Here is a 25468-nt window from a genome sequence, read left to right on the forward strand (position 1 = left end):
CTTTATACCGTTTTAAGCTTAGCACCCGACAGTGTCCGCCAGGTCCGACACTCAAGTCCGACAGCATCGCCCGACAGCGCCCGACACCACCCGACACGGCTTCTAGGGAATCCACGACAAATGCCTCTAGAGTTGTGTTAGCCATCTCTAATTATCCCTAGGTGCATATATTCGAAACATTTCTACTACTCATGAGGCTAGCCTAGCGCTCCCCGACAATGGCGGCCGACGGTGGTCGACTGCGTACAGCTCAAGCCGCCCAGGCGTGTGTGATGTGTAAGACTCGAAAGAAAAGGTGTAACAAGTCGTTGCCGTCTTGCGGATATTGCACCCTGTTAGTCGCCCAAGCCGCCGTCCCCGGCAATTGGTAATGCTGACCAGCGTTGAAGGAAAGACCTGGACTGTGTGTATGCTGGAGTCCCACGCCCAGGGAATTATGTCGCCCCTACCGTCGAGAGCCCCTATGCTATGCCGAATTGGGGTGCACGATCGCCTATGAACATCGTCTCCTCTCGCATGGTCCTATCTGCAACGTCTTCGTCAGATCAGACAACGACTGAGGTCCACCAGTTTAGTTGTCCCTTTCTATATATCTGTGAAATTACTCTGTGGCTGTTCAGCTGTTTCGCTCGTTTTATCGTCTGTATGTACTAGTGGGTGGCTAACCTACAGAAACCAGACGTCAAGTGTATCTCGAGGTTCATAGTATTATTCGTGCAACGGGACAGTTTGTGGACGACATCAGCGCCCGCTATTTCCAGGGTTTTCACCGCCACCTGCCCATCATCTCCCGTATACGCTTCTACAACAACCTCATCACGTTAGGGGCAGCCCCGGCCGCCGACTTTTCCGTCTTGCTGCTGACTATCTGTCTGATCACGCACGCTCCTGCACTGGGATATCAATCGGGACATGGGGCCCCTCGATCCGTCGAACAGCAATCACTCTATCTCACTGCGAGGTCTCTCTTTGCCCAGGTTCAGGTATCTTGCTCACCCTCCGTCCTTTTAATCCAATCTGGTCTCTTGCTAGCCGTGTATGAGTACACACATGGCCGGCCGGACGATGCATTCGTAACCATCGCAGGCAGCGCGCGAATGGCCTACGCCGCCCGCATCCACGCTCGCGACCGCCATCAGCCACAGATGACACCGACAGCCGGCCACAGTGCGGATACCGACTTCCTACTGCGGACTGAAGAAGCAGCAAATACGTGGTGGGGAATTGTTATCTATGAGCGGTATGTTCCTTTTAGCATGCTTGGCAAATCATCCACGCAAATGAAACTAAGGCCGTGCTGGCGACAGGACCTTCTTCAGCGAGGTGGCAGTCTTCGACCAACCGCTGGTTACTGTATTTCCTGGTCAAGATGCTCGCCTGCCGATCGAACCCCAAGTCCTCGACCAGCTCGACATTTTAGACCTGGAGTCCCTACCCAACATCCCTGTGTCCTGTCTGACGTCGCCAAAAGTTGGAGGATTCGGTCGGACAGCCCAAGCAACTTGTCTTCTAGATCAAGTTCTCAAAGGTTTTGACACACCAGATATTGATTCTAGACTGCTCCAGCTTGAAAGGCTAGATAGCAATATCCAGGCCTTCCTGTCGTTGGTTATGTCGCAGTGCCAGGGACCACCGGGCGTCTTATATTGTGCAGCAATAAATATCGCCATCAAGTCAGTTCATCGCTCTCTTCCCATTCTTTCGTATTTTCATCCTTCTTTTTATAGACCGCCACACCAGCCTAGCCTAACCTCTCTCAAACAGGGCGCTATTCACATTACATTGGCACATTCTCGGCCAGCACCCACAGGTTGTCAGAGCCAACTCCAAACCACTGGACGAATGGCAAAAGAGGTCGCAAGAGGCGCTTGGCACCGTTGCGAAGATGGTCGTCGAGATTGCCGAGGCCCTCATCGCCGTGTCTCCCGCAAACACGGCGACGCAAAGAATTGACGCCATGCCTCCAATGTATCCATACATCGCTCGCGCCGCGCTGAAACATATCCATAGTAGTACCCAGAGGGAAGATGTAGGTTGGCTGAGGAGTGCCGAGGACGTGCTTCAGGCATCCCTTGACAAATATTTCCAACGTTGGAGCGTGAGTGGTGACTGGACTCGGGTTGACTTAGATGCGGAAAAGAGATGTGATAATCCGCCGATATGATTTACGCTCACTTCTCTACGCCCGTCTTTTCATCCTCAGTACTACAGTGCCTTGTCATAAGTCTCTGCACACTCATCTACGGCTGCTTGAGGTGCCCCCGTAGGCTTTGAAAAGTCCAGACGCGATGGAACACACGATGCACTGGGAATCCGGTAATTCTTGACATGCTAGTCGCCTGGCAGCTACTCCAAACTGTGGTGTCGCGCGAGCAAGAGGAAAGCCTTGGCGAAGGCGATTGGAAGTGCTGGAACTTCCAACGTCGATGTTGATGCTAGAGTTGAGGCAGCAGGACTCGGGCTGCCTCTTGAATGATTTTTTATCTCCTAGCCGGCCTACTCCTGACAGTCGTGTCGATCTTATAAAATAGAGCTCAAGTCGTGGTACATCCGTGTGTCTAGACCAACCCAGAATCAACCATGCGACCATTTGATAATGACTCATACACTCACAGTTTATACAGAGCCCTTGAAAATAAGTCGACATAGAGAAATCGGTCGTAAAACCCTACCTACGCACAGAGCAGTCAGCCCGCGAAAATGGGAAAAGTATCAGTACCAAGAGCTAGATATAGAAAAATTCCAACACACCTCCGTTTTTCCCACCCACCTACACAACGATCGAGTAACCCCTCCTTCAACAACTCGAATACCCGCCCAGCCACCAAAGACGATCCCCCATCTAGTTCAAAAAATCTGTCGTGGGGAGCACAAACCCCGAGCAAAATGGTACCACCCCCAATAGCCTCCAAACCCGAACTCCCGAAGCCCGATCACCAGAACGATGTCGATATAGAGGACCCAATCCAAGACTCGCTCGAGATCGCAGTGCGAGAAGAAGTCCACGAATTCAACAGTGCAAACTTGCTCTACCATCTCCACCAGATAAAAGCGACACCCGTCACCCCCACATGGCGCGACACAACCCACCGCTTCTTCAAACTCGAGCTCGCACTCGAAGAACTCCCGTGGTACAGGCCAAAGCCGCAAAAACGATGGTCAAGAACCCCGTCGTTACGAACTTGTCGGCAACGGCAGCGTCGAAGGTCGTGAGGGGGGGAAGATGGATCCCGCTCCGCCAGATCTTGCAGAGCCAGCCTATAGCTAAGCGGCCCACAGGAGCGATAGGCTATGAAGAGTTGAGGAAATGGTGGATTGCGAGGGGCGAAAGGTTCGATTTCCTCGCACTACCTGGCGAGTTGAGGAATGAGGTTTATCAGTACCTCGTTTGCACCTTCGTCTACCTGTACTTGTGCCGCGGGCGTAACACCCGGGATAGGCTAACGGAATGGGGAGGGATCTTTTCGACTGGGCTGTTGGAGAGTGAATATGGCCCAACGGGAACCCACGTGCGAACGAAATCCCGTGCCGGCATTAGCGTCAGGCAAGGGGTGCTGAATGGCGCCCAGGCGCTTGGTGGACTGCTATTGAGTAGCAAGCATATGCACTATGAAGTAAGCGGCTTGTTGTGGAAGGGAATGGGGTTTCCCTTCCAAGAGCGTTGGTATGGGGATATCAAGCTGGAGCGGTTCGCGTAGACAATCTCGAGAGTTAATTGCGATGCCATCCGCCGCATCACCCTTCAAGGCAGTCCAGCGCGTCTTAAGAGATGGTTTGATGATATAGATGCGAATCGCCCCAACAACTCTCGGTGTCAGGCGCTGCTACTCTTCTCCCCTTCAGTACGACTGGAAATCAAGCTGCCGCATTGGTCAGAATGTGATGAGAGCCCTTTTCTTTACTCGTGCTGGCGGGAGCTTGTTTGGGGAGTCCTTTGGAAGGGAAGGTTCATCCTGGCGCATTTCGATAAGGTTGAGGTAACTGGCTGCAATAGTCCACAAGTCCGTACCACGTATCTCTAACTACTATAGGATATTAGAGACGGGCAGCAATCTTCAATCGCGAAGCATCACATAATGGGACGGTGCCTACAAATTGGGCTGATGCCGTGTACCGCGTTTTGCAGAGGAGCTTGTCAAGAGGGCTGGTGCGTTTGTCAGGGTGTTTTGGAGCCTGTGACTGCTGAGTAGGATCTGGTTCTGAGGGTCGTACCGTAAAGTTTGTGCATATAGAGACACATCACTTGGCACACTAATTGATCACTTAAACCTGTCCGAGTATTTGTGAGTCTGAAAGGGGCTGCCAGGCGCCCGGCCGACCCACATTCAGCTCGCTGACGTTGAGATGATACGATGAAACTCGTAGGCATAAGATAGCGCGCCAGGTGATGTGTCCCTATATGCAGAAACTATACGGTACATGGCTGGTGGCCTAAAACTAGGCCCGTTCGTGTTGGATTTGGTGCTGTTTAAAGCTTGCTGTTGATACCTCAAGTTCGTGAGTTAGCAACGTCTTGGCGTCGACGTAGTTCCAACCACGGTTCTAGAGTTCTAGCAATGCGATTGAGGCATTCGAGCCGAAAACGAAACGGAAACGAATGTTCATCGTCAACTTTATGGTACAACTCAAAAGGAATAAAAATCTACAGAGAAGGCGATAGGTCTCCCTATACGCATCTATAGAGGTAATTAGTCACTAGTAGCTACTATATATTCCTCGGGCATGGAACCAAGAACTCCACATAAGAGTCTATGATGGTAGTTAGATCGAGTACTTGTGAAAATGTATTAATGGACGCTCTCGGCACAATGCGTCCCCATATGTCTGCGTACTTTGTGTTGCCACTGCGTCTGGGCCGTCGAGGTAGTGTCAAAAGGTTGAACCAATAGAGCTTGGTGATGTGGAACGATTCGCTGAGTTATCTCGGACGCCCGGTGTACCTCACTCGCCGCCACCAGCGAGATACTCTCCAATCTCGAAATCTACGCTCCTACCGAGTTTGGAAACATACTCAAACCCATAGTTGACCCTCCACTTGCATCCTGGATCCAGCACATCTGCTCCTACAGCTCCCGTTCTTACGAGCAATCGAATGGAAGACAAGGTCGCAATCTGAGTGTATATATCCGCCGTCTGTGCGAGGTCGTGTGGTAAAATTGCACGTAGAATGCCCAGTAGCCTATCCAGGGAGAACGGCGAGGGCATCAGCAAGTGTCGAGATATCTTCCGATTCTTCGCAGTCCAGCCCGTGTTGTTTTTCCTCCGCCGCCGCTTCTTGTCGCTAGCCTTCATGAAGTAGACATTGTCCTGCCGAGCCGGATTGAAAGAGGCGAGATATGCGGCACATAGGAGGTATTTGGAGTAACATGGCAAATCGTGGGTCGATGCTGCGCTTGCAACGGTAGTAGACTTTGGCACGATTCGCGATAGCAACGCGTCTTCGCCTTGGAAAATAGTACGTCGGTGGACCATTAGGCGAGAGAAGTCTCGAGTGCCGAATGTACCGTCCACGATCGGAGCTACGAATGGTCGCCACAGTTTTGTACACACGACGCGATAACTGACCAAATCTCGCGCAGCGCCTTTGGCTAATGAATCCCAGACTGCAGCGAGAAAACGTCCCCAAACCCAGGCATTGTCCTCAGCCGCAAGATCGTCTGTGTATTCCAATTCGGGATCGGATAGTTCGAGGAAGATAGGTGGTGGATTGCGAGACAGAATAGTGATGCTTTCATCGCGGGTGTAGGGTGGGAAATGGACGTGAGGTATGCCGGTCTGGTGAAGGGCGCTGGGATGGGGTACGGTTATTATCATGACGATGCTGAAGTTTGGAATCTAACGACCTCGTTTAGCTTTTGCCAAATAATCAAGATCCCATAGTTTTGCTCACCGATTCCCCAAATCGCGCAAGAGCTGTGAGTAGGGTGGGCGGAGCCTCGCGCTGCTTATCTATCCCATCAAAGACCAGTGTGAACTTCTCTCTGCCTTCAAACAGTCGCTGGAGATGTGTGGATAGAGCGCTGATATTCTCGCACCGAGCGTAAGGTTTTCTATCGAGTTTCTCCTCCGAAGAAGCCTCGACTACATCGAGGCATGCAACAAGCGTGCGCTCCAGAAGGTGTCGGCCTGTGATGCATTCTCGGGAATTGACTATCGCGTGTGAGATACTGTTCTCTTCGAGCACGGCTTTGACAATTGAGGATTTTCCCGTGGCATCGAGGCCATGAACAACGAGGGTTGGAGGACTAGGGAGGAAAGGCTGGGAGAGGTCAGCGGGGCTTTTACGCGTTTGCACGGTCTACGAACCGAAAATAAGCTCAAAAGCTGTCTTATCTGAAGCTCTCTGCATGGAAATTGTGAGTTTAAAGTCGTTAGAACAAGCTCGTCGGGCAACATCGTGGATTGGATGATTTAGGGTATCTGAAGTGGTGAGGTTGACGCGCCTTTGAGGTTGAAGTTTGGTGCGCGATCATGTGATATTATACCCTACGAGAACCTCACAGTTTGCAAATCGGCAGTGAATATCTGTCCAGTGAGTCAAATGCATATAAATAGGTGGTTGTATTCACAGTTCGTTGGCATCTGAGCAAGGTCACGTGGGCTATATTTTCGGCGTTAGACCTTTAGCTCCAAGACGCATCCCTTTCATATTCTTACTAGCCCATCTCAGTTTGCAAACATAGATACTTATTCAGTATAGTACTCATATGTGCTTTTATATCGTACACTCATGTCGCTGCGCTGAATCTACGAGCTACAGCTACACTGCATCATACCCTTATACTTCGGCACGTCTCCGCAAAGCCGCTCCTCTTCACTCTCGTTCCACCCCCAGCTCTCTTCGAAGGGATTCAGCGTCATCTTCATAACACCCTGCAGAATGTCGCGCTCTTCTTTCTTTTCCACACGCTCTATGAGTTCGTCTAAGACCCAAGAGCGAGGGATGAACTACGCAAACGTTAGTGAACGCGTCACACAAAGTATGATCCAAGACACATAAGACGAACCTTCGGATTAACCTTCGCCATCTCTGTCTCTCGCTCACCGTCTTTGCCCTCTCCCCAATCCTCCCTCACCCTCTCCCCCCATTTCTTCAGCCACTTCGCGACTCTTTCTCTGGCCGGGGTCTCATCCCGCGGCGGTTCTTTCGCAAAGAATCTCCCTGCAACATCTTTCCTAGCTTCGTCGCTCTCCAAGTCCTGCAGCTTAACTCCACTCATTCGCCGAAAGCAGTGATGAAAGTCGAGCTCGTGCGCCTCCATCAGGTCCAACCACTCGCTGAACAACTCCTCAAAATCGCTGTCCTTGAATGTCTTCAGGCCTAGTCGCAGCGTCATGAGCCGTTTATACTCCCCCATAAACACGGCCTTGTACTCCTCCCCAGCCTTCTCAATCAAGTTCTCCGCGCGTTCAACTAACTCTTTCGCCTCGTCCTCCTGTATGCCCTTCTCAACGAACTGCTCTTTGTCCACGCCCGCACCTGATCCTATTAGCTCTCCCAACGCTTCGCCAAAACGGACCAGATTCCACCAGATGATAGTAGGTTGGTTGCGGTACGAGTACCGCAAGCTATGATCGTCGTGATTTGGCGTGTAGGTAGGATCAAACGTATCCAAAAACGCAAAAGGGCCGAAATCAATACTCAACCCCATGAGCGACGTATTATCCGTATTTAGCACCCCGTTCATAAATCCGTATGCCTGCCACGCCGCTACCGTTTTCGCATTTCTTCTAACCACTTCTCGGTATAGCCGCGCGTATCGGTTCTCGATGTCTTTGCCAGAGCCTTCGAGCGTGTCGCGGGGAATACCTGTGGTGGTTTCGGTGTTGAGAGGGCTGTCAGGGGATGGGTCGCTCAGTTTTGCGGGAAGTGCTTCCCATCCCCCAAGTACGTTCTCGGCGGAATAGTCGGCTAGTTGGCGCATGAGGGGGCGGTCGCCCCGCATGCGGATCAGATCAAATGTGCCGAGACGGAGCCAGGAGGGTGCGAAACGCGTTACGATGGCGCCAGGTTCGACTCGCTCGCGGACGACGCGAGAGCGGGGGCAGAGAGTCAAGGCGAGAGCGCGGGTGGAGGGGATAGAGATGGCATTGAGGTCTAGGTTTGGGAGGCGTTATTATTGTGAAGTAGGAAATGGAAGCGAGGTGGACATACACTCCGAGACTACGAATTCGCGGATGCTGGAGCGCAAAACTGCCTTTCCATCAGCGAAGCGAGAATAGGGTGTCTTTCCGGCGCCTTTGAGCTGGATCTCGTAGCGGTTATTGGTCGCAGGATTGGTGGTTTCGAAAAGGGATATTGCGCGCTGGGCCTGTCAGCTTCATAACACTTTGAGAGTAAAACATGCAGAACTGCGTACGCCATCCCCTAGTTGTCCAGCCCATTGGCCACTGGTCTCGTCAATACTGCTTAGGAAGAGCGAGGTGTACATCAAGCATACAATTGGTAGCCTTTGAGCATCAGTATTTGGTTGTATTTCCAAATCGAGAGGTGGAGTCTCACCCCCATAACACTGTGCCCATGGATACACGCCCTCTTCGTTCTCATCATCCCATCCTATCATGTTGTTCCCGGCAACCACGCTCTTGAAATCGTCGCTCTTCTCTTCCCCCTCGGCTAGCCCTAGGTCCTTCATCGCCCGCGCGCTGACAGCGAGGAGCTCCGGTGAGTGTGTTATTTCCGGTCGTACATATGTATATAGAGCTCCCTTCACTAGTCTAGGTCCTAGTGTCTCTCGCGGCGCCTTATGCGAGTCGGCGGGGGTAGGAAACGCGGGGTCTGGTGGGAGCTTCGAGGTGAAGACGTTAGATTTGGGGAGCGTTCGCATGGTGTAGGCGGAGGCAGTGCTGCCATTGCTGAGGTGGGCGGCCATTTGGGCGAGTCGCATGAGATGTGGGCTCGGTCTTTTGAGGAACATTAAAGGAGGAAATAAGATTGAATCACAGAATGATGGAGTAAAGAGAGGGGCGAGATATATCTGAGTGACGATGGCCTCTGGCGTCATAGCAAGTTTTACCGAGGCACTACCTTTGCAGGGGGTCCAGTTGTGTCTAAGCCCTTTTCATCGTCAACCGAACTCACCACCACAACACGACCATCCACACTTCATCATGGACGGCCAAGAGATCCCGGGCTTCTACTGGGGTAAGTTCCAGGATCCCTTCATCCATATGTGCATGTGTGCACTCTTCTGCCTCTACCTTTGGCGGTTCGATACTTCAAAAATTTCAGCGATGCACCACACATCCATCTATGTACTCGTATATGCCGTCCCTGAGGTCGGGCTGCTTATCTTTCGGCTACTCAAATGGCATTCTCTTCGTCCCATTCCAATTCTCTCAGAACATGCGAGGCACTCTAAGCAGTTGCGAACCAGGAACTAACTTTGTCTACCTAGACCCCGACAAGAAGAAATACTTCGCAATCCTTGCAACGCACAAAGGCCCACGGCCTGAGTCGCAATACTCCAAGGACAACATCGAAAATGTCACCAAAAAGTCAAAAGTAGTCTCTACTCAACCACCTAATATGAAATAAGACGAGCACTTCAGCTAACCAGTACGCTAGATCCAAATACGACGTGAGGATTGGGAAAAGAGAATGAAAACAGAGCGCGTTGAACGATCCAAAACACATCAGTCTCCCCTCAACGCTGTCTGCTTGAAGCGAGAACTTGGGCTTCAACGACCTCTCGTGCGACACAAGGACCCAGAAGCCGATGCTTTTGTTGGAGGCCTTGAGGCTACCGTACTCGGGCTTCCTTCCCATAGCACGAGCAGGATCCTCTTCTTCGACGTGGATCCTATCACGAAAACAGTTTATACGGCCAAAGCCGACCGAACTATCGAGTGTTTCGGTCTGAAATCCGAGTCGGCACCCAATACGAACCATCCACGTTTTGCTCAAACAGCAAAATTACCACATGGCACAGATTTGGGAACCTGGATCTTGGCTGATTTCGAGCGACTTGTTCACAGCTCTACGCAAAACACTACAGAACTTCCAGATGTGGAGCATCCTTACAGGCGATACCATAAGGGCCATCGTCTCCACTGCCTTACATCCGAAGTCTCGTCCATGAGCATCTGCCACCACGCTCGAACCCTCGTAACAACCTCTATGGGATCTGATCGCAACGCCTGTATTCATCTCTCTTCCCTCGACCACGCTGTAGGAATCTCCGAGACGTTTACCCCCAGAGAATCCCGAACTATCTGGACAGCCGCCCCATCGCCGTCATCCTCCGACAACCATCCACCGATCGTCGCCGTCGCCGAGTCAAACGCAGTTCGAATATTGACACTGTCGCCAGCCGGCGGATGGCAATCCTCTCTCGGCTTTGAAACCTCTACCGACGCCCGTGCGCTTGCGTGGCTTTCACCTACAACGCTTGCCGTGGGTCTCCGTGACGGCACCGTTCACCTGTATGATCCTCGCAGCGGACGTACCGGCCTATGCCTGAATCACCCACGCAGTATCCAGAACTTGCGCCGCGCGGATGACCCCACGCGCATTGTTGTTTCAGGCGGCCAATTGCTTCTCTATGACCTCCGTATGACGATGGGGCGTGCTGATATTAGGACAAGGAGGAAGAGGAAGCGACAGAATAGGGGCCTTTACACTGTGCGTGTACCATCTGTGCCCGTACTCAAATTCGACCATAGCTTTCCGCCGACCGACAGGCAGGCTTTAGACGTACACAGCGAGCTCGGTCTTGTGGCTGCTGGGCGAGACGATGCATCCATATGTCTTTATTCTCTCAAAACAGGCGACTTGATCAAGTCTTTTACTCCTGCTCGCACGGATTTCCACCACGATAGCTTCCTACGCTTTATGGACGATGAGCGCGGCGTGCCAAAGATCATGTCTACAAGAGGGCAGGACATCGTTGAGTTGGCTTGGTAATGATGTTGCCTGGGTACCACGAAAAATTCGGAGGGCATATCACGGAGTCATGGGGATGGTGTGGACGATACCCTGGGTAATTAGATTTGATAACTGTGAGTCTGTATACCTACTAATTTGTACTGCTGGACTCCTTCGCAGTGCCGTGACAAGAGTTTGCGTACATTTTGAATGATTTGTAAGCTCGCCAGGTCCTTTTTCGCGGCGCCATCGCCGATAAAGAGTATTCCACACGATGGGAGGCTATGCTAGCTTTGAACGCGCAATTGGCGCTACTGAGTCCCATATACCAAAACACCCCTTCCGCTAAAAACGAAAAACGGATTTGTAGACGTAGTTGCGTATTTGCATTTCAGGGGATTCGTTTGAGCTAAATCACCGAAACCGTTATTGATCAACGAGTGTTAATATTGCGTAATTATTGCCGTTAGATGTACTCCGACTTCGCAATTTGGCTTTACTACTCATCAGTACCACCCACCCCCTTCTTCATTCCTCTCCGCGCCCTCAGGGTTCAAATTTAAAATCCTCTGACCCGGAATACTTCCACTAATCTCCGCCTCAAAAATCCCACTCAACGCCCTGCCCCCAATAATCCCAAAAGAATCATACGCCTTACCGTGTAGCTTCACCCCATTCATCGCCCCCCACTCTCCCCCTTCCACCTCCCTCCCGTCCCCCAAATCCGCCCACCTCGTCACCGTAATCGCATGCTTAAACCTCACCACCTTATCCCGCTCATCCTCCACCATTTTCACCTCAACCAGATACTCACTCGCACAATCCTTACACCGCCGCATGGGCCCACACACCCCACACCCCCTCACCATCATCCCCTGCCCTGCCCCACCCTGCATCCCTCTCAGCGCGGCAGCCGCAGTTCCTTTCGGCCCAGAAGCCAGCACCTCCCGCACGCCTGCCTTCGGCCGCTCCGGGATGTGGCTGAGCGCGCACTTACACACGTCCATCAGCACGCCATCGCGCCAGTGCGCGCAGACGGAGAAGTAGGGCTCGTACTCCTCGCGGGAATAGAGGAGCATTCGCTCGCCCGTGGGCGTGAGTTTCGGCTCCGCGATGCACTGCGAGACCACGCGCATGAGGAGGTGGTCGCGGTGCACCATGTAGCGCGTCGCGTGGCGCCAGTTGCTGTGGGGACAGTTCCAGCGGCGGGAGAGGGTGGCGGTGGGGATGCCGTAGGTGGGGCCGTAGCAGTGGGCGCGGAGAACGAGTTGGACGAAGGCGAGGGGGAGGGCGCGGGCGTGGGTCAGGCGGGTGCGGGGAAGGACGGAGCTGTGGACTTTTGGGCAGAGGAAGAGGGGGGTGGAGGTGTAGTCGGCTGTTAGGCGCTCTTGGCCTGGGTTGAGGCGGAGGTGGTAGGTTGCGCAGGGGAAGCAGAGGAGGTGGAGGGGGAGGGTGGGATCGAGGTATTGGAGGAAGCGGAGGCGGGAGGGGCGGTTTTGGGGTGCGTTTAGAGTGGCTAGAGAGGACGTGCCTAGTTTTAAGAACAGAGTCTTGCTGGCGATGGTGAGCGCAGCAGCAGAAACAAGATCGAGGTGGGAGAGGATGTGTTTCCAAAGGTCAGGGGGGAGGGATGCTATCATGCGCTCTCGTTGGGCGATAAGGCGGGGATCGATGAGAGAGGCAAGGATGTCGGTGTCTCCTATACGTCTAGCTATGTCGAGGGTGTCGGTGATGGAATTAAGTGCGCCATGCTCGACGAGGCTGTGGAGGAGCTCTGTGCTGTCGACCGGCCTGGAGTCCCCAACCAGGGTAGATGCTTGACTGAAGATGGAGTATTGGCGCTCTCCGAGTTGCGGGTCAATGGACTGGCTTCGGTCAAGACGGATCTGACGGTTTGATTCCCATATTTCTCCTAGAGTCTGAAAGTTTGGCCGGTTTTGAGGGTTGAGATTGGTGGATGCATTTTGTTGGGCGTTTTTCTGAAGGGCCTTCTTGCGGAGTTTTACCACTAGATAGATAGTTACATTACTGCGCTGCACTGTAGGAGTGTGTTAGGAGTTACTCTTGTACTGCTTCTGTATCTTTCGATGCAAATGAAAGCGAACTATTGTATGTCAAAGGTTAAGCAGGCAAGTTAAGGATGTTAGTGCTTTCGGGAGCCCCCGGAAGTATGACGCCAGCGCAACTCTAATCCAACGTCGCAGCTCTTCGTCCCTCTCCTCTACCAGCAATACTTTTAGATACTCAAGATTCACGTAGAAAAGCTCGTATGCACCCGTTATCTCATAGACTATCATAACTGTTGAGTCTCTTCATCATCAGCTTTCCGATTTGTCCTTCCTGGCAATGCAGGGGCACGCACGGAATCGCCAATCATAATACGAAGATCTGTTCACCACTTCATAGTTCCTCATAGCTTGTCGATTTCTTTTGATTTAGAGGCTGCGTGTCTCTTGTCTCCCATAGCCTTCTGCTCGTATCAGTCTGTGTGTTCATCCTTGGGATGCCGATTTGCTAATATCAAAGGTAAAAGAAACCCAAAGCCGTAGCATCCAGGTGTATATGCCGACCTCAGCCTCGCAGTATTGATCTAGATGTCATGTTTCCATGTCCACAGATGTGGAGCAGAGAACTAGTCATCTAATACAGGAGCCTCCCTTTGCTCCAGTGTCCACTCTCAGCCTGTCTCTGGCGGTGGATCTCCCCGGTAAACACACCAGTTATCTACGCAACCCTTCAACGAGCGGAGGCTTCCGCCAAAACACATCTTCTCGTCGAGCCCGATCTGTACACATATACGGCATATGTCAGCTTCTGAGATATTAGAATCGCCTCGAAGCTTAACATCCTCTACGAGCTGAAGATAAAGATTATGCTGCGCTAGCGTGATGCATCCCGTTATATGAACCCTTCCCATGTCGAAATGTGCAAGAGCTCCCTTGACGGGCCACAAAATCTTCCCTGAAACCTCTCGCCAGCATACCCGCCTATCTCCATACTCGATGTTTAGGCTTTCCAGGGGCCCGCAATGCCAGTGCGGTAACCGGATTTCCAGACGGATGAAAGTTCCGAAGACGCGGACAACCCTTGCGGAAAAGATTGAACATACTGTTCCGGGGGGGGGGGGAGGGGGGGGGTGAAATGTCATCCGACGCATTGCCTGGAGATTGATCGTGGGCAATGTGCTGTCAAATCGTTCGAATAGTTTCAAGTTGGAAAAACGAAACTCCATCCCTTTCCACAAGATCTCATGCACTTCCTGGTGTACTTGCTTGTTTGTAAGAAGAAGGCCCATTGGGCTGCCCGCGCCGTTTAGTATCCCAACTCTGGTTTTACCGGTGAACTTTGCTGTTCGCACCAACGTGCCCGCCGATCCGATCTCGCTCCCGCTAAGCAAACCCGACTTTGAATGGGAGGTACAGCAGTACGGCAGATATCCGTTGAGGAGCCATCGATAGGGGTAAGCTTGTGCGCAGAGTAATTGCTCGTAGATGATTAGGCGTAGCTCCTTTGAAAGACGTAAGAGGTCGAAAACCTTGCCGCTGCCGTACCACTATTCTCGTTGCAGCTGAGATCCCTCCAAGCCACCGACAGAAACTTCAGCGTTTAACAAGGGTCTTGTCTCGAGAACCTCTCGTAGTGGGGTCCATTTCCCACCAAGTCGCACCTCGACAGCACGCCGGCGAGTAGTAGAAGTATTGAGGAGCCGCATATGGGCACACATGCCCCAACCATAGATTGCCTTTATCTTCTCGAAACGCTATCTGTGGACCATGGACCGTTGTCAAGGGCACGAGCACGATCGGCGCGGGCGCGGGTGAGGGCGCAGTTGAGAGGTGGTAGGCAAGATGTGGGTGTTGCGGGCGTTGTGGACGTGAGGAAAGAGAGGGAGCTTTTACGCAGGCGCAGGTGGGTCTTATATACCGCGGCACTATACCTGGCTAAGTGCTGATTGCCAACAGTTCGGAGGCTAAAACTTCACATGGTAAATCGGGGCCACATAAATGAGCCAGCAATAGCACTGGTTGCCTAACATCCAGTTTCCAAGGCACGTGATGCTCGAGGAACCTTGTCTGCGCCTTTCCTGATACCTTCTCATTTTCTAGTACTTATTCTCGAGCCCAGCACTTCAGATTAAACTTACCCGTTCGTATTCCAAAGCTCCACTGTGGATCGTAGTCGTATCGATTATTTGGTTTGGACAGTATAGTGTTTGGGACGCCCGAACGGAAGAGAAGCATCGAACAAATTCAAATTCTGTGGAATTGACTTAAATTCATCTCTAATGCGTTGCTGCCAACTCTACCTTCATACATAACTCTACTTATGGCAACGAAACTGCAGAAAGGGTGACACCACTGTCTATAGTACAATATTGAAAGAAGAAAAACCACCAGCCCCTACAGAAGCATGCTCGCTCAACTCTCGTCAAGAAGTACCAGCACTTGGGAGCTTCTCAGACTCCGCAAAGGAAAAAGAGTAAGATGACCGAGGGCGCGTTTTCCAATCGCAGCTGACCGTAGTCGCTCTCTATTCAGCCGTGTGATCGTAGTCTTCTGGAAGCGGGACTCCCTGGCACATACACCAATTATCCACACATGCTCGCGTGTCCTCCTCAACACATAAACTAGTCGAAACCCCAATCTCTCCGCATTTCCTATAAACTTGCAAGGCCGAGATCTTGGGTCCGCGTCCATGCTTAACATCTCCCACGTACTGGAGAGACTTTGTGCGGACGTCCGGACTGATGCAGCCCGCCAGCTTCACATGGCCAGTGTCGAAATGAGCAAGCGCGTCCTCCATCCCAACCAACATCATTCCGATCGTCTCTCGCCAGCACGTTGATCGAAAATCCCAATCGGTTCCGTTATCCCAATGATGGCCATACTTGCGCCGGTGCGGCAGTCGAATCTCCAGCCGCATAGACATATTGAACCGCGGAAGAGCGTGGCGAGCATCCTCGAGCACCATCTCCATGCTCTTGGGGTAGCCATGAATAGTCATATTCTGAAGCGCATTACGATGGATCGAAGATATGGAGCTCGTGAATCGAGCTAAACTGCTCTTCTTGCAATTGAATCGGAACTCGGTGCTCTTCCACAGTATATCGTTAAGCTCGCGGTTGACTTGTTTGTTGGCGAGAAGTAGTCCGGTTGGGCTGCCGACTCCATTCAGCACTTCGTATCCGTGGCGCAATGTGCCGTTTTCAAAGAATTCATTTTTCCCACACCGCACTATCGTCCCTGTCGGACCCCGCTCGCTGTCTTTGAGCAAGCCCTTGGATTCTCTGTCTTCCTCCCATGATGGCATGAATCCCTTGTGTAACCACGTATACGGGTAAGCCGGCCCGCAAACCAGTTCCTCGTAGATTGCATTTCGGAGTTCACCAGGGAGAGCCAAGAAGTCAAACTTCTTGCCGTTCTTATCCCACCATTCTGACATTTGGCGATATCCTTCCATGCCGGGACGTAGCTCGGTGTTTATAACGGGTCGGCTCTTGAGAATCTCCTGGAGCGGATTCCACTTCCCCCCTAGGCGGGCCTCGACGATACGTTGACCGGTAACCGAAGCGTCGGTGAGCCGCAGGTGAACAGTCTTATTCCAAGATTCCGTAGGCTTTGCACTCATGTATTTCCTTCGCCTCCTCTCTACCGCCGCCTTTTCATAATTTGAGTACTTACGGGGGTCAGGTGGCTGTGCATCCTTCTTCGGACCCTCGAGGTGAAAGAACGTTTTCCCAGCAGCTTGGATAGCGTTTAGGACTTGGCAAACTGTGACCTTGTTGATGGAATGTGTGAAGCTCTGCCAGTTGAAGGCGTCGAGCTCGTCCTCGATAGCCTTCTTCAAGCCGGCATCGTCGTCTTTCTGAGCCTCCTTCTTTGTTGATACTGGTGCCTTTCCTCTCAGGACTTGTGCAAATGTCAGCTGGGTCTGGCGATTGCCCCAAGCGCTTGGTGTGGAGGCTGCCATGGTGGGCGCTTCCTGCGGGCACTTGTAGTTGCTGGGAGCGGAGCTGTTGTGGGCGGTGGGTGGGGGTGGTGTCGACGTTTGGTGTGCAGGCGAAGAAAGGCGGTGGATGTTATACGCACGCATGCAAGTAGGTATTTATACGTTACCGTAATATCGTCGTGGTGAATTGCCGACTGCAGCCTTTTCCCCAGATCAGTGCCACTTGATCATCCGCTAGTAAGCGTACTGGAATCTACACGGACCAGATCTGTTTGGTGAATCGGACAACAGATAAGCACGAGCTGGTTGTGGGCCATCTCGTATCACCATTTTTTGATAGAATAGCGTAGATCTCAAATTGAAAAAGGATCGACTTTTGCCAACAAGTAGCTATGACAGGTAGTGGTATCCCAAGGAAAACAATTCGAGAGTCGGAGACTTAGAGCCACTTGCATTCTCATCTAAACGCCCGTTTATATACCTATAGCGTGAGAAGCGGCCAGGATGAAGCGTGCCAATGAGGAGCAGGTTCCAGGCAAGCTTATATCAATCCAGGGACCGAACGAGATGCCCCTTGGGGCTGATCATTAGCTTGACACCGCAACACATACCAATCGGTTTGGTGGCAATTTTGCTGGATCTCTTTGCCTTCGGGTTTACTCCACGACAAGCGTCGGCAATACGGTAGTCGCAACATTACACCGTTCCCGCTTTCTCAAAGCCATTGCAACCTTAACAACCCAGAAACCTGTAGGTCAAACCCAAGGCTGCTTTCCATCATCTCGGACATCTCCGCTGCATACGTGCAGATTTCAAATCATTGCATTTGTAAGGGCATCAATAATGGAGCATTTGTCGAACACCAACGACGAGAACTGGGACAGAGGAAGAGATCCCCTTAACTAATATTCGTGTAAAGGTGAATGTAATTATGGAGCTGTGACTCTGACATGGAAGCGTGTCATTTGAAGGAATTCTCGTCTCTAAAATGGCATCGAATGACCACTAGAAATGGCTGGACCGTCCTTCGGTTTATGCACTTATGGTCTTCCTGGATAGAAAGTCTGGTAGAGTTAGGAAACAAGTCCAGGAAGATTTAAAGATGGAGCGAGGTGCTTACTAAATCTGTGGAACAATAGTCTTTTGCTCTTCTTGGGTTCCTCAGGTTGCTCAACCGAGAGCAATCCGTGGACGGAGATCCACTCATCTATTTCCTGAAGAACATCCTTCCTAACGGCCTCATTATTGACGGCCGCTCTCTCTCTTATATGGTGTATGACTATTTTCTTTTTGTATAACTCGCCAGGATCTGCGCCATGCTGAAGGAGGAATCGCACAATCTTTAGGTTCACGTCCTTCTCAAAGTTGGCGAACACTGGAGACCTGACTGCAGCCTCGAGGAGTAACGGGACGAGATCCTTTTTTTGGGTCAAAGGCTTCGCTTCCTCCGTTTTTTCTTCCAAATACCAGAGAAATCCACATGCCACTATGTAATTAAGGAACGTCCCTGGTCCATAGAGGGTGCAGTCCTTAGGAATAAAGGATTTGATGTGTGTCCAGTGTGGCTCGGCATTGCCATGATGATCAGCGTCAGCGTGATATTCCAAGAGAGATCCTCGTCTTTCCCTTTGGCTGGACGTTAACTGCACCAGCGTGCTGTTGAGCTGATCCAGTGCTCTGATTGGAGTATCTAGATGATCGGTAAGCGTCGCAGACATATGGTATGCAAAGTCTTTAGTCAATGTTCCCATGTAGTCGAGCTCAAGATGTTTAGTCGTCTTCAGAGACATCAGATGCGACATGTATAATGGTGTGTGTGGGTCAAATGTGGGTGCCATAGCCTTGATACTTTTCCATGTAGACTCCTTTTCCATGAAGTCTCTGACAGTCCGGTGGAGATACTCAACTTTCTGGTAATACGAAATATAGCGTTTCGGGACATCGAGTAAACCTTTACACCGACTGTTCAGTCGACGTCGCATCCTATCAATCTTAGATGCAAGCGCCTCTTCTCCCACATCCCATACGGGATGATTGAATATGTAGTCGACATCTTGATCGGCGTAGGTGAGGCTCAATACCGATATTGGAGTTCTGGAAGCCCAGAAAATTTGAAACAGCTGGGAGGCGTGCTCTTTGTGCCTCGGCTCTTGACTGTCCAAGATCTTTTGAAAAAAATTCTCGAGATCGGGAGGAAGCATATCAACCTTATTTTGTAGATCACGGACGTTGTCGCCATCACTGAGGCCATCCAGTAGTACATGAACGACCAGAGAGACCCAGAGAAAGACACCAGAAGCCTTTTGCACGATGTCTTCGGTCAATTTTGCCGCATATCTGGGATCCTCAATTTTCAGGGCACCATATCCTGCGTTTTCTTCGAAGCTTGTTGATATGAACTGTCTCAGGTCAGGAAGAGTCAATTCGTGAATCTGAAGACTGGGGCTCGTTTCAAACTCGTCTTCGAACACCGGCCAGGGACGACTTGACACACACATCTTGATCTTCGAGTTTGGCAGCGATAGAAGCTGTTTCAGGAAAGTGATGAGCTCACGCTTTTCACCCTCATACTCATCCAGTCCATCGATTAGGAAAATGAACTGCTTAGAAGACCCAATGTGGTCAATAAAGCGGAGAAATCCTCGGAGTAATTCATTCCAAGTAAAACGGCCAATAGGCGATCCTAGAAGACTGAAACTCTCCCAATGGTCTGGAAAGACAACTGTGGCGGTCTCTCGGCATTGATCAATCATTTGGTATAGCAACGATTGAATAAGCCCATGTTGAGACATTTGTATTTCCTCTCCAGAGTTCCAAAAGTAGAAGCTAGCCTTCACGACTGGGAGATCCGATAATAGTTGTTGCTTCGTGCGGGGGTCGTCGTCTAAGAACTTCATGAGCGTGGATTTGCCAGCACCGGGTTTGCCTGTGATCCAATAGAGTTGGGAAGAGGCCTTCAACCATTTAGAGAAGCTGTCCCACGATATAGCTGGAGTAGGGTCGGGTCCGTCTTCATGGAATATCCATTCAAAAGTTTGTCGATACCGACTAGTGATTCGGTCATGTCGGTCTTCCATTTCTTTATAGTTCAGACTTCGGAGGAGGAGCTGTGAAAACTTCCTCGTGTGCGCTCGAAGTCCTCCTGTTATGATTTCAGGCCACGAGGAATCAGGAGCGTCGTAGTCAAGATCCGGTCTGCTTTGCTCGCGAATTATTTTGACAAGGTCTTCATCTCTTTGCTTTTGCTCGATGATTTGTTCGCGAAATATCGTCATCATGGTGTCGAGTCGACTGTTCATATCAGAGCTCGATGAGCATACTTCTTCTCTGTGCTGCGTTAGAGTCTAGGCTTTCTGGCTAAGACACTGTAATGTACCTCAATATGACTACAATATGTAGTGTGATGTGTCGGCGGCAATCCTCTAGTCTCCCCGCAAGGCGGGTGATCTGTCCCCCTTTCATCTTGCTCTCCAATGCTTGCTTGCAACTGCTCCATCGTCGGTTCCTTATGCTGACGTTCTGGATGGAGTCCAACACTTTGATAAGCTCAGTTGCAACTTCGTTGGCACTATCGCAAAGTTTCCTAAGTTCGGGTGCGCTTTTGGAGGATTTGTCGGCATTCAAAGGCCGTCGGAGATCTTTGCTAAGTTCCTCAAGCGTAGAACTAATTTGACGAAGGTCTGCGTGTTCCTCAAACCGCCCATCATCCGACTTGTAGATCTCCCGGCTTCCTGAGACTAGTTTACTTGCGAAGTCTACGAAAGTGACTACACCAGTTGCCACGGCAAGGGCTGAGAAGGGCTCCATTTGCCCATTTCAGGGCAAAAAGATGGGCAACGGCCGGTTGTTACGAAATTGATGCGATCTGAAGCGTAGGATGTCTTTCGGGAAGGAGAATGGTGAAAAGAAGAGAAAAAACTTGAACAACACGGCTGGAAAAGGTGGGATGGTAGTGGCGGGATGAGGCGTAGCAGGTGCTAAGACACAGCCTAGAATTGTGCATCGTGCATGAGGGGCTATGTTGCATTTGGACGAGGCTGAGTGGCATCCAGGGCCAATACACGCCTGTAGCGAGGCTGTCAGGTTTCGAGGCAGACCAAAACGAATCATACCTACTTGCGGTGTAGGGGTTGAAACGATGTTTAAGAGGGCGAAGGGAGAAGCATTGGTAATAAGGCAGACTACTTCATGGAAAGAGAGTGGAGACAGTGGCAGAAGGCGTAACAAATCGCGATAGAATAGCTGACTAGATAGTTTTAGAGCGGTGTTATAACCTTCCCTAGTACAGCTCACGACCTACCTACTATTCTCTTTACAAGACATACCTCCTTCGATCGCTACACAGAATGAAACATAGAGACATTACTCACACTACACCCGATACTTCAAATACTGAAGACCCTTTGCTCTTCCTAGTTAGGAAAAGAATGGAGCTCTTAAGGTCTATCCGCCTCCAAATCGCGCCAAGCCTAGTTCTAGAGTACGTTTTCAACGGTATTCTATCGGTCCTACTCTAGTGTCCATGCTAGACCATCCAACGCGTCTCCCAACAACAACGCGTCTTCCTATATTCTATGCGCACCCCTGTGTTTCAGATCCCCGGAAACGTGTTCATCCATTTGCAACTATGCCGAAAAGAAGGGCAAAAACAGCAAACGATTTACCGCCCCGCCCTATTCTAATTGATACTAAGACGAAAGCAAGGTATATGAATTGCCGCACCGCCGCGCAAAAGCAGCTAATTCGCAACGTTCATTTGCACATGTTGCTCGTGCGCTATCCCGCTATCGGTATTTACAAACCGAACACGTCACTGTTCGAGTGGAACCACGCGTTATCATTGCCCGCTATCCCAACACTCAGCAAACCACGAAACCTCCACGTCGTCATCTAGAACAGCAGAGGCATCGCGTACGAAGCCATGGATCGTCGATAGAGACATCTCAGCTTCCGGGAACTACGGCAAATCAGATTTTGTCCGCTGCGAGATGTCAAAATCATCTATAAAAGCGGCCACGCGAATGCAGCAAGCTACTCTAAGTGGAGCCATGCGGTCCGTGTCGAATGGTCCAGTTACTTCGTCAACGACCCCCTCGACCCGCACGCGGCAGAGAAGTGGCAGGCCGAGAGAGACGGGAAAAGGAGCCGACATGCGGACCGAGCAGATCGGCAGAAAGTGCCAAAGATCTGAAAGGACCAGTCCATGCGCTGTAACGCAGGCACGAAGATTGAGTGCGACGAACGGCAGCGAAGAATGAGGGAAGAGGGCCGAAATCCCAGTGAGTGTTTTGCGAAGCATGTGTGTGGCGAGTGTGGGAAGTGGCCAGAGGCTTGTGCTTGCGATACAGCGGTGGTTGATATGGACTCAAAACCAGCTTAGCAGTGTTTGGGATAGTTGAGTAGTACGGCCTCGTAGATACCAATTTCCCATTATTTGGCCGCCCACTTGAGTAGCATGGGCTAGTCTTTTTGTGTGTAGGATGTGCACATGGAGTAAAAGTCAGACTTGGAGTTCAGGGGAAACGGAGAAGACTTTTTAGGATGGTACTGTCAGAGATATTCATTCAATCAGTATTTCAATAAACCACCTACAACGCTCATCCACACAAATCCCCCGAGTTCAGCAATCATTTGACATAAGATATATCCCGCCGTGGTACTGATATTGGTACTAACTTTCGCATCTTGCGCAAAAGCCACAGACCACGATGCTCCACAGACATGCTCGCCCATGATCCATTTTGATACGCCGAAAAATGTTCCATGCGCGCCGTTTCCGTCTCGCCATTGAGAAAAGGAGATGGAAGACCATGACAAGATACTCGCGTAGCACCTAGTAGGATCCGTAGCATATCCCATGCACACAAACACAAAACGCCATATAACACCTACACATGGTTTGGTATCATCGAAAATCGCACTGGCGTCAAAATGTCCTCAGTGGCCTCTCAAGTCCTCGGGTAAGCTCTCTCTCAACTCTTCAATCTCCCTCCGGATCGCTGCAGCCTCCTGCCCATTCCCTCGCTTTTCCAGCAGCGTCGCCAACATCCCGTTAGCCGTGCACTCCCACAGTTTGCTTCTCGCGCGGACTGCGAGCTTCGGGAAGGCTTCATGAGCTCTCACAGCGTCTCCATCCAGTCTACCAGTGGCAAAATGGAGTGTAAATGCGGCAAAAGCCATGCATGTAAGCTGCTGGTTCGATATCGTTTTGGCGGTATGCATGGCTGTTTGGATGTAGGTTGTAGAGTTCACGGTTCTGTCGTTATCGATGCAGCCCTTGATCAATTGGAATGCTGCAACAATACCTCTTGATCTGTGAGAAGTACAGAAAGGTCCGAGCTGGGCCATGAGGAGCCCGAACTGGAAGTGCTGAGGATGCGAGGGCTCTCGGATGATAAGAAGAGTGTTCAGGGCGGCGAGTATGGCGACGTCGGTGCTTGGGTCGTTGACAAGGGCAGTGTCAGGGAGAGCCAGAATATCTGATTGGTATGACCGCAGAGCAGAGTCAAGCCGACCAGCGCCCTGATCGATTGCACCGCCTAGATAAGTCGCTAAACGCTCACGATGTATCGCATCTCCCAAGGAGCAATGGCTGGCAGTTAGCTGCAAGAATATCTGGGTATTTCTCGCGGCTGGCCAGTCCGCTCGAGAGCAGAAATAGAAGGCCAATTGCAACCTAAGGTACCAGTCGATCAGGGTTCGCCAGTTCGTAAGACTTGACATCCCGGATATCGACTCGGGGTGTGCCTCATGCTGTACCAAGCTCTCTAAAATGTGATCAGTGACAGGGAGGTGCTGACAACTGCTGGGAAGGTACACACCCCGAATCAGCTTAATTGCTTCCTGAAGGTAGGTAATAGGCTGCCTTTCGTAGTACAGGCTCGTCGCTACACCGGATAAGTAGTAGCCAAGGCAATAGACATCCCGGCGACAGACCCAGGCGAAGACGAGCTGGTCTCGTCCGTCGGCGGTCTTTCTAAAGATCCCCCCGGATGATATGTGAAGTTGACCGCTAGAGCTGCGCTCGATTGGTACACCCAGGAAACCTTCGTCTTTCCTCTGTTCCGCAAGATCCGGCTTATCTAGGAACTGGTGCATGGCCATTGTCTTTTCAAGAATTTCTTCTTTTCTGTGGCTCTGAAGGCTACAAACAACATCCAAGAGACTGAGAAGCGTCATAATTTGCGTCAATCCCAGCACCGACTGGTCAAGCTGGTATTGTCGCGCGTCAGCAATCGCGCGCTGAGCCTCCACCATGCTCTCTGTTCCTGGGGTTCGCAGGTGCAGGAGAGCCTTGAACGCAGCAGAGACGACATATACTGCCATGTCCCTATGGTCGTCCGAGATTTTTGATATCGCCTCCAGATGATGAAGCGAAGTCGAATAACCACGCTGCGAGGGCATTTGTTGGGATAGTGAGACGCACAGAAACCGAAGCGCGTATACCCAGGCAACATGTCCATAGTCTTCGGCCTCCTTTATGACCTTGTCCAAGGTCTTGATCGCGGCGCCTGGATTTTTTTTCGCCAGGGCACGTGCTTGAAGATGCTGCATGCTATACTTCAAGTCGAGAAGTCGGTGCCTTTGACATAGCATGATCCCGTGATTTAGTACTTGATCTGTCTTTGCATCGTTGTTCGTTTCATTATGTAATAGAGTAGCAAAGCGAAGCCGTATTTGCCCTTCTGTGGCCGGATGCAGTTTGTAATTGAGCAGTACAGCATCCATGCATCCCATTCCCGTTGACATAAGCTTGTAGTAGGTCTCCTGATCCTGATGGGTCAGGGACACCGTCGGGCCCATCCCGTGCGCAGCTTCTATGTATTCCTCTGCGAGCAAGAGAAGCAATGGATTGTAATCGGTCGCTCCGCCTGGACTTGGGGAGGCTTGTGGCGTCGTCGATAGCACAGAGGCAGATCTTGAGGGAGTATGAATCACGACTTGGGGGTGCCGGATTTGACCAGGTCGTGTGGCCTGTTGTTGAGACCCTGGCGTCTTCTGTTGCGGCTGTGGTGTCTGCTGCTGAGGCCGGGGTGTCTGTTGGTGTTGCTGAAGCGACTGTCGATGTTTTTGTGCTGGCGGCTGCTGTCGCAGGGGTGTCTGCTGCTGCCTCTGTAGCCCCCCCTCTTGCTGCCGCTGCTGTGCCTGATGTACATTGGGAGTCTGTTGCTGTTGGGGCTGGTATTGTATTTGATGTTGGGACCGTGGAATCTGCTGAGGTTGTGGTCTTTGCTGGGGTACATAACTATTCCGCGGCTGGACATTGATGGAATCCAAAGCGGAAGCATGAGGGTGCGAGAGGTACTGATGCGAGGGTCGACTTGGAGTCTGATACTGGTTGTATTGTCGACTAGGCGGATTGACATATTGCATAGGTGTTTGTGGGGGCATTTGCGAAGCCTGGTTCTGGGCTGGATACCCGTTCGGCGCATATCCGTTTGGTGGAGCTTGTGGTTGTCGCTGAGGTGGGTGTGGAGGGCCAGGCTGGCCCGGGGGCGAGTACTGGTAGGGGTAGCTCATGACGGCGCTGTGATGATAGTCCGAAGGGCCGGTAGACCATCTTGCTGCGTCACAGACTCATGGTGGTGAAAGGACGGTTGGTGAATGAAGCATCATGAAGTTGCGACATCTTGAAGTTGCCGCGTCAAGCTG

The 25468-nt window shown here is 51.4% G+C and overlaps 10 protein-coding genes across 10 annotated transcripts; 3 read left to right on the forward strand and 7 right to left on the reverse strand.

Moving 5' to 3' along the window:
* Positions 1 to 96: 96 nt before the first annotated feature.
* Positions 97 to 2555, forward strand: BDZ99DRAFT_570170 (uncharacterized protein). The gene is made up of 5 exons (XM_033727961.1): positions 97 to 334; positions 390 to 539; positions 680 to 1240; positions 1308 to 1673; positions 1765 to 2555. Exons 1-5 carry the CDS (start codon positions 219 to 221, stop codon positions 2162 to 2164), a joined length of 1593 nt encoding a protein of 530 aa, XP_033577835.1. The 5' UTR covers positions 97 to 218; the 3' UTR covers positions 2165 to 2555.
* A 516-nt stretch (positions 2556 to 3071) lies between these two features.
* On the forward strand, positions 3072 to 3698 carry BDZ99DRAFT_519553 (uncharacterized protein; the record flags this gene model as incomplete). The annotated part of the gene is made up of 1 exon (XM_033725426.1): positions 3072 to 3698. The coding sequence occupies one exon, from the start codon at positions 3072 to 3074 to the stop codon at positions 3696 to 3698; it is 627 nt and encodes a 208-aa protein (XP_033577836.1).
* A 904-nt stretch (positions 3699 to 4602) lies between these two features.
* Positions 4603 to 6404, reverse strand: BDZ99DRAFT_462173 (uncharacterized protein). Its single transcript, XM_033719786.1, has 3 exons — positions 6307 to 6404; positions 5891 to 6259; positions 4603 to 5835 (listed from the first exon to the last, which is right to left on the reverse strand). The coding sequence occupies exons 1-3, from the start codon at positions 6394 to 6396 to the stop codon at positions 4942 to 4944; spliced, it is 1353 nt and encodes a 450-aa protein (XP_033577837.1). The 5' UTR covers positions 6397 to 6404; the 3' UTR covers positions 4603 to 4941.
* Positions 6405 to 6636: 232 nt separating this feature from the next.
* Positions 6637 to 8946, reverse strand: BDZ99DRAFT_462174 (UPF0061-domain-containing protein). Its single transcript, XM_033719787.1, has 6 exons — positions 8504 to 8946; positions 8442 to 8451; positions 8361 to 8391; positions 8156 to 8306; positions 7008 to 8098; positions 6637 to 6948 (listed from the first exon to the last, which is right to left on the reverse strand). The coding sequence occupies exons 1-6, from the start codon at positions 8871 to 8873 to the stop codon at positions 6748 to 6750; spliced, it is 1854 nt and encodes a 617-aa protein (XP_033577838.1). The 5' UTR covers positions 8874 to 8946; the 3' UTR covers positions 6637 to 6747.
* Positions 8947 to 9095: 149 nt separating this feature from the next.
* Positions 9096 to 11302, forward strand: BDZ99DRAFT_462176 (uncharacterized protein). Its single transcript, XM_033719788.1, has 3 exons — positions 9096 to 9145; positions 9399 to 9505; positions 9569 to 11302. Exons 1-3 carry the CDS (start codon positions 9112 to 9114, stop codon positions 10904 to 10906), a joined length of 1479 nt encoding a protein of 492 aa, XP_033577839.1. The 5' UTR covers positions 9096 to 9111; the 3' UTR covers positions 10907 to 11302.
* BDZ99DRAFT_561430 (uncharacterized protein) lies at positions 11141 to 13244 on the reverse strand (the record flags this gene model as incomplete). Its single annotated transcript, XM_033727322.1, has 2 exons — positions 11141 to 12732; positions 13230 to 13244. 2 exons carry the CDS (start codon positions 13242 to 13244, stop codon positions 11374 to 11376), a joined length of 1374 nt encoding a protein of 457 aa, XP_033577840.1. The 3' UTR covers positions 11141 to 11373.
* Positions 13245 to 14035: 791 nt separating this feature from the next.
* Positions 14036 to 15036, reverse strand: BDZ99DRAFT_462178 (uncharacterized protein). The gene is made up of 3 exons (XM_033719789.1): positions 14974 to 15036; positions 14830 to 14915; positions 14036 to 14776 (listed from the first exon to the last, which is right to left on the reverse strand). The coding sequence occupies exon 3, from the start codon at positions 14577 to 14579 to the stop codon at positions 14421 to 14423; it is 159 nt and encodes a 52-aa protein (XP_033577841.1). The 5' UTR covers positions 14580 to 14776; positions 14830 to 14915; positions 14974 to 15036; the 3' UTR covers positions 14036 to 14420.
* Positions 15037 to 15397: 361 nt separating this feature from the next.
* On the reverse strand, positions 15398 to 16837 carry BDZ99DRAFT_475750 (uncharacterized protein; the record flags this gene model as incomplete). Its single annotated transcript, XM_033722014.1, has 1 exon — positions 15398 to 16837. One exon carries the CDS (start codon positions 16835 to 16837, stop codon positions 15398 to 15400), a length of 1440 nt encoding a protein of 479 aa, XP_033577842.1.
* Positions 16838 to 17676: 839 nt separating this feature from the next.
* Positions 17677 to 20804, reverse strand: BDZ99DRAFT_561448 (uncharacterized protein). The gene is made up of 3 exons (XM_033727323.1): positions 20193 to 20804; positions 17937 to 20122; positions 17677 to 17880 (listed from the first exon to the last, which is right to left on the reverse strand). The coding sequence occupies exons 1-3, from the start codon at positions 20621 to 20623 to the stop codon at positions 17849 to 17851; spliced, it is 2649 nt and encodes an 882-aa protein (XP_033577843.1). The 5' UTR covers positions 20624 to 20804; the 3' UTR covers positions 17677 to 17848.
* A 1949-nt stretch (positions 20805 to 22753) lies between these two features.
* On the reverse strand, positions 22754 to 25401 carry BDZ99DRAFT_441490 (uncharacterized protein; the record flags this gene model as incomplete). The annotated part of the gene is made up of 3 exons (XM_033717770.1): positions 25168 to 25401; positions 23636 to 24804; positions 22754 to 23581 (listed from the first exon to the last, which is right to left on the reverse strand). The coding sequence occupies exons 1-3, from the start codon at positions 25334 to 25336 to the stop codon at positions 22754 to 22756; spliced, it is 2166 nt and encodes a 721-aa protein (XP_033577844.1). The 5' UTR covers positions 25337 to 25401.
* Positions 25402 to 25468: the final 67 nt, after the last annotated feature.

The sequence above is a fragment of the Mytilinidion resinicola genome, assembly GCF_010093595.1.
Source record: "Mytilinidion resinicola strain CBS 304.34 unplaced genomic scaffold BDZ99scaffold_8, whole genome shotgun sequence".
Taxonomy (NCBI): Eukaryota; Fungi; Ascomycota; class Dothideomycetes; order Mytilinidiales; family Mytilinidiaceae; genus Mytilinidion; species Mytilinidion resinicola.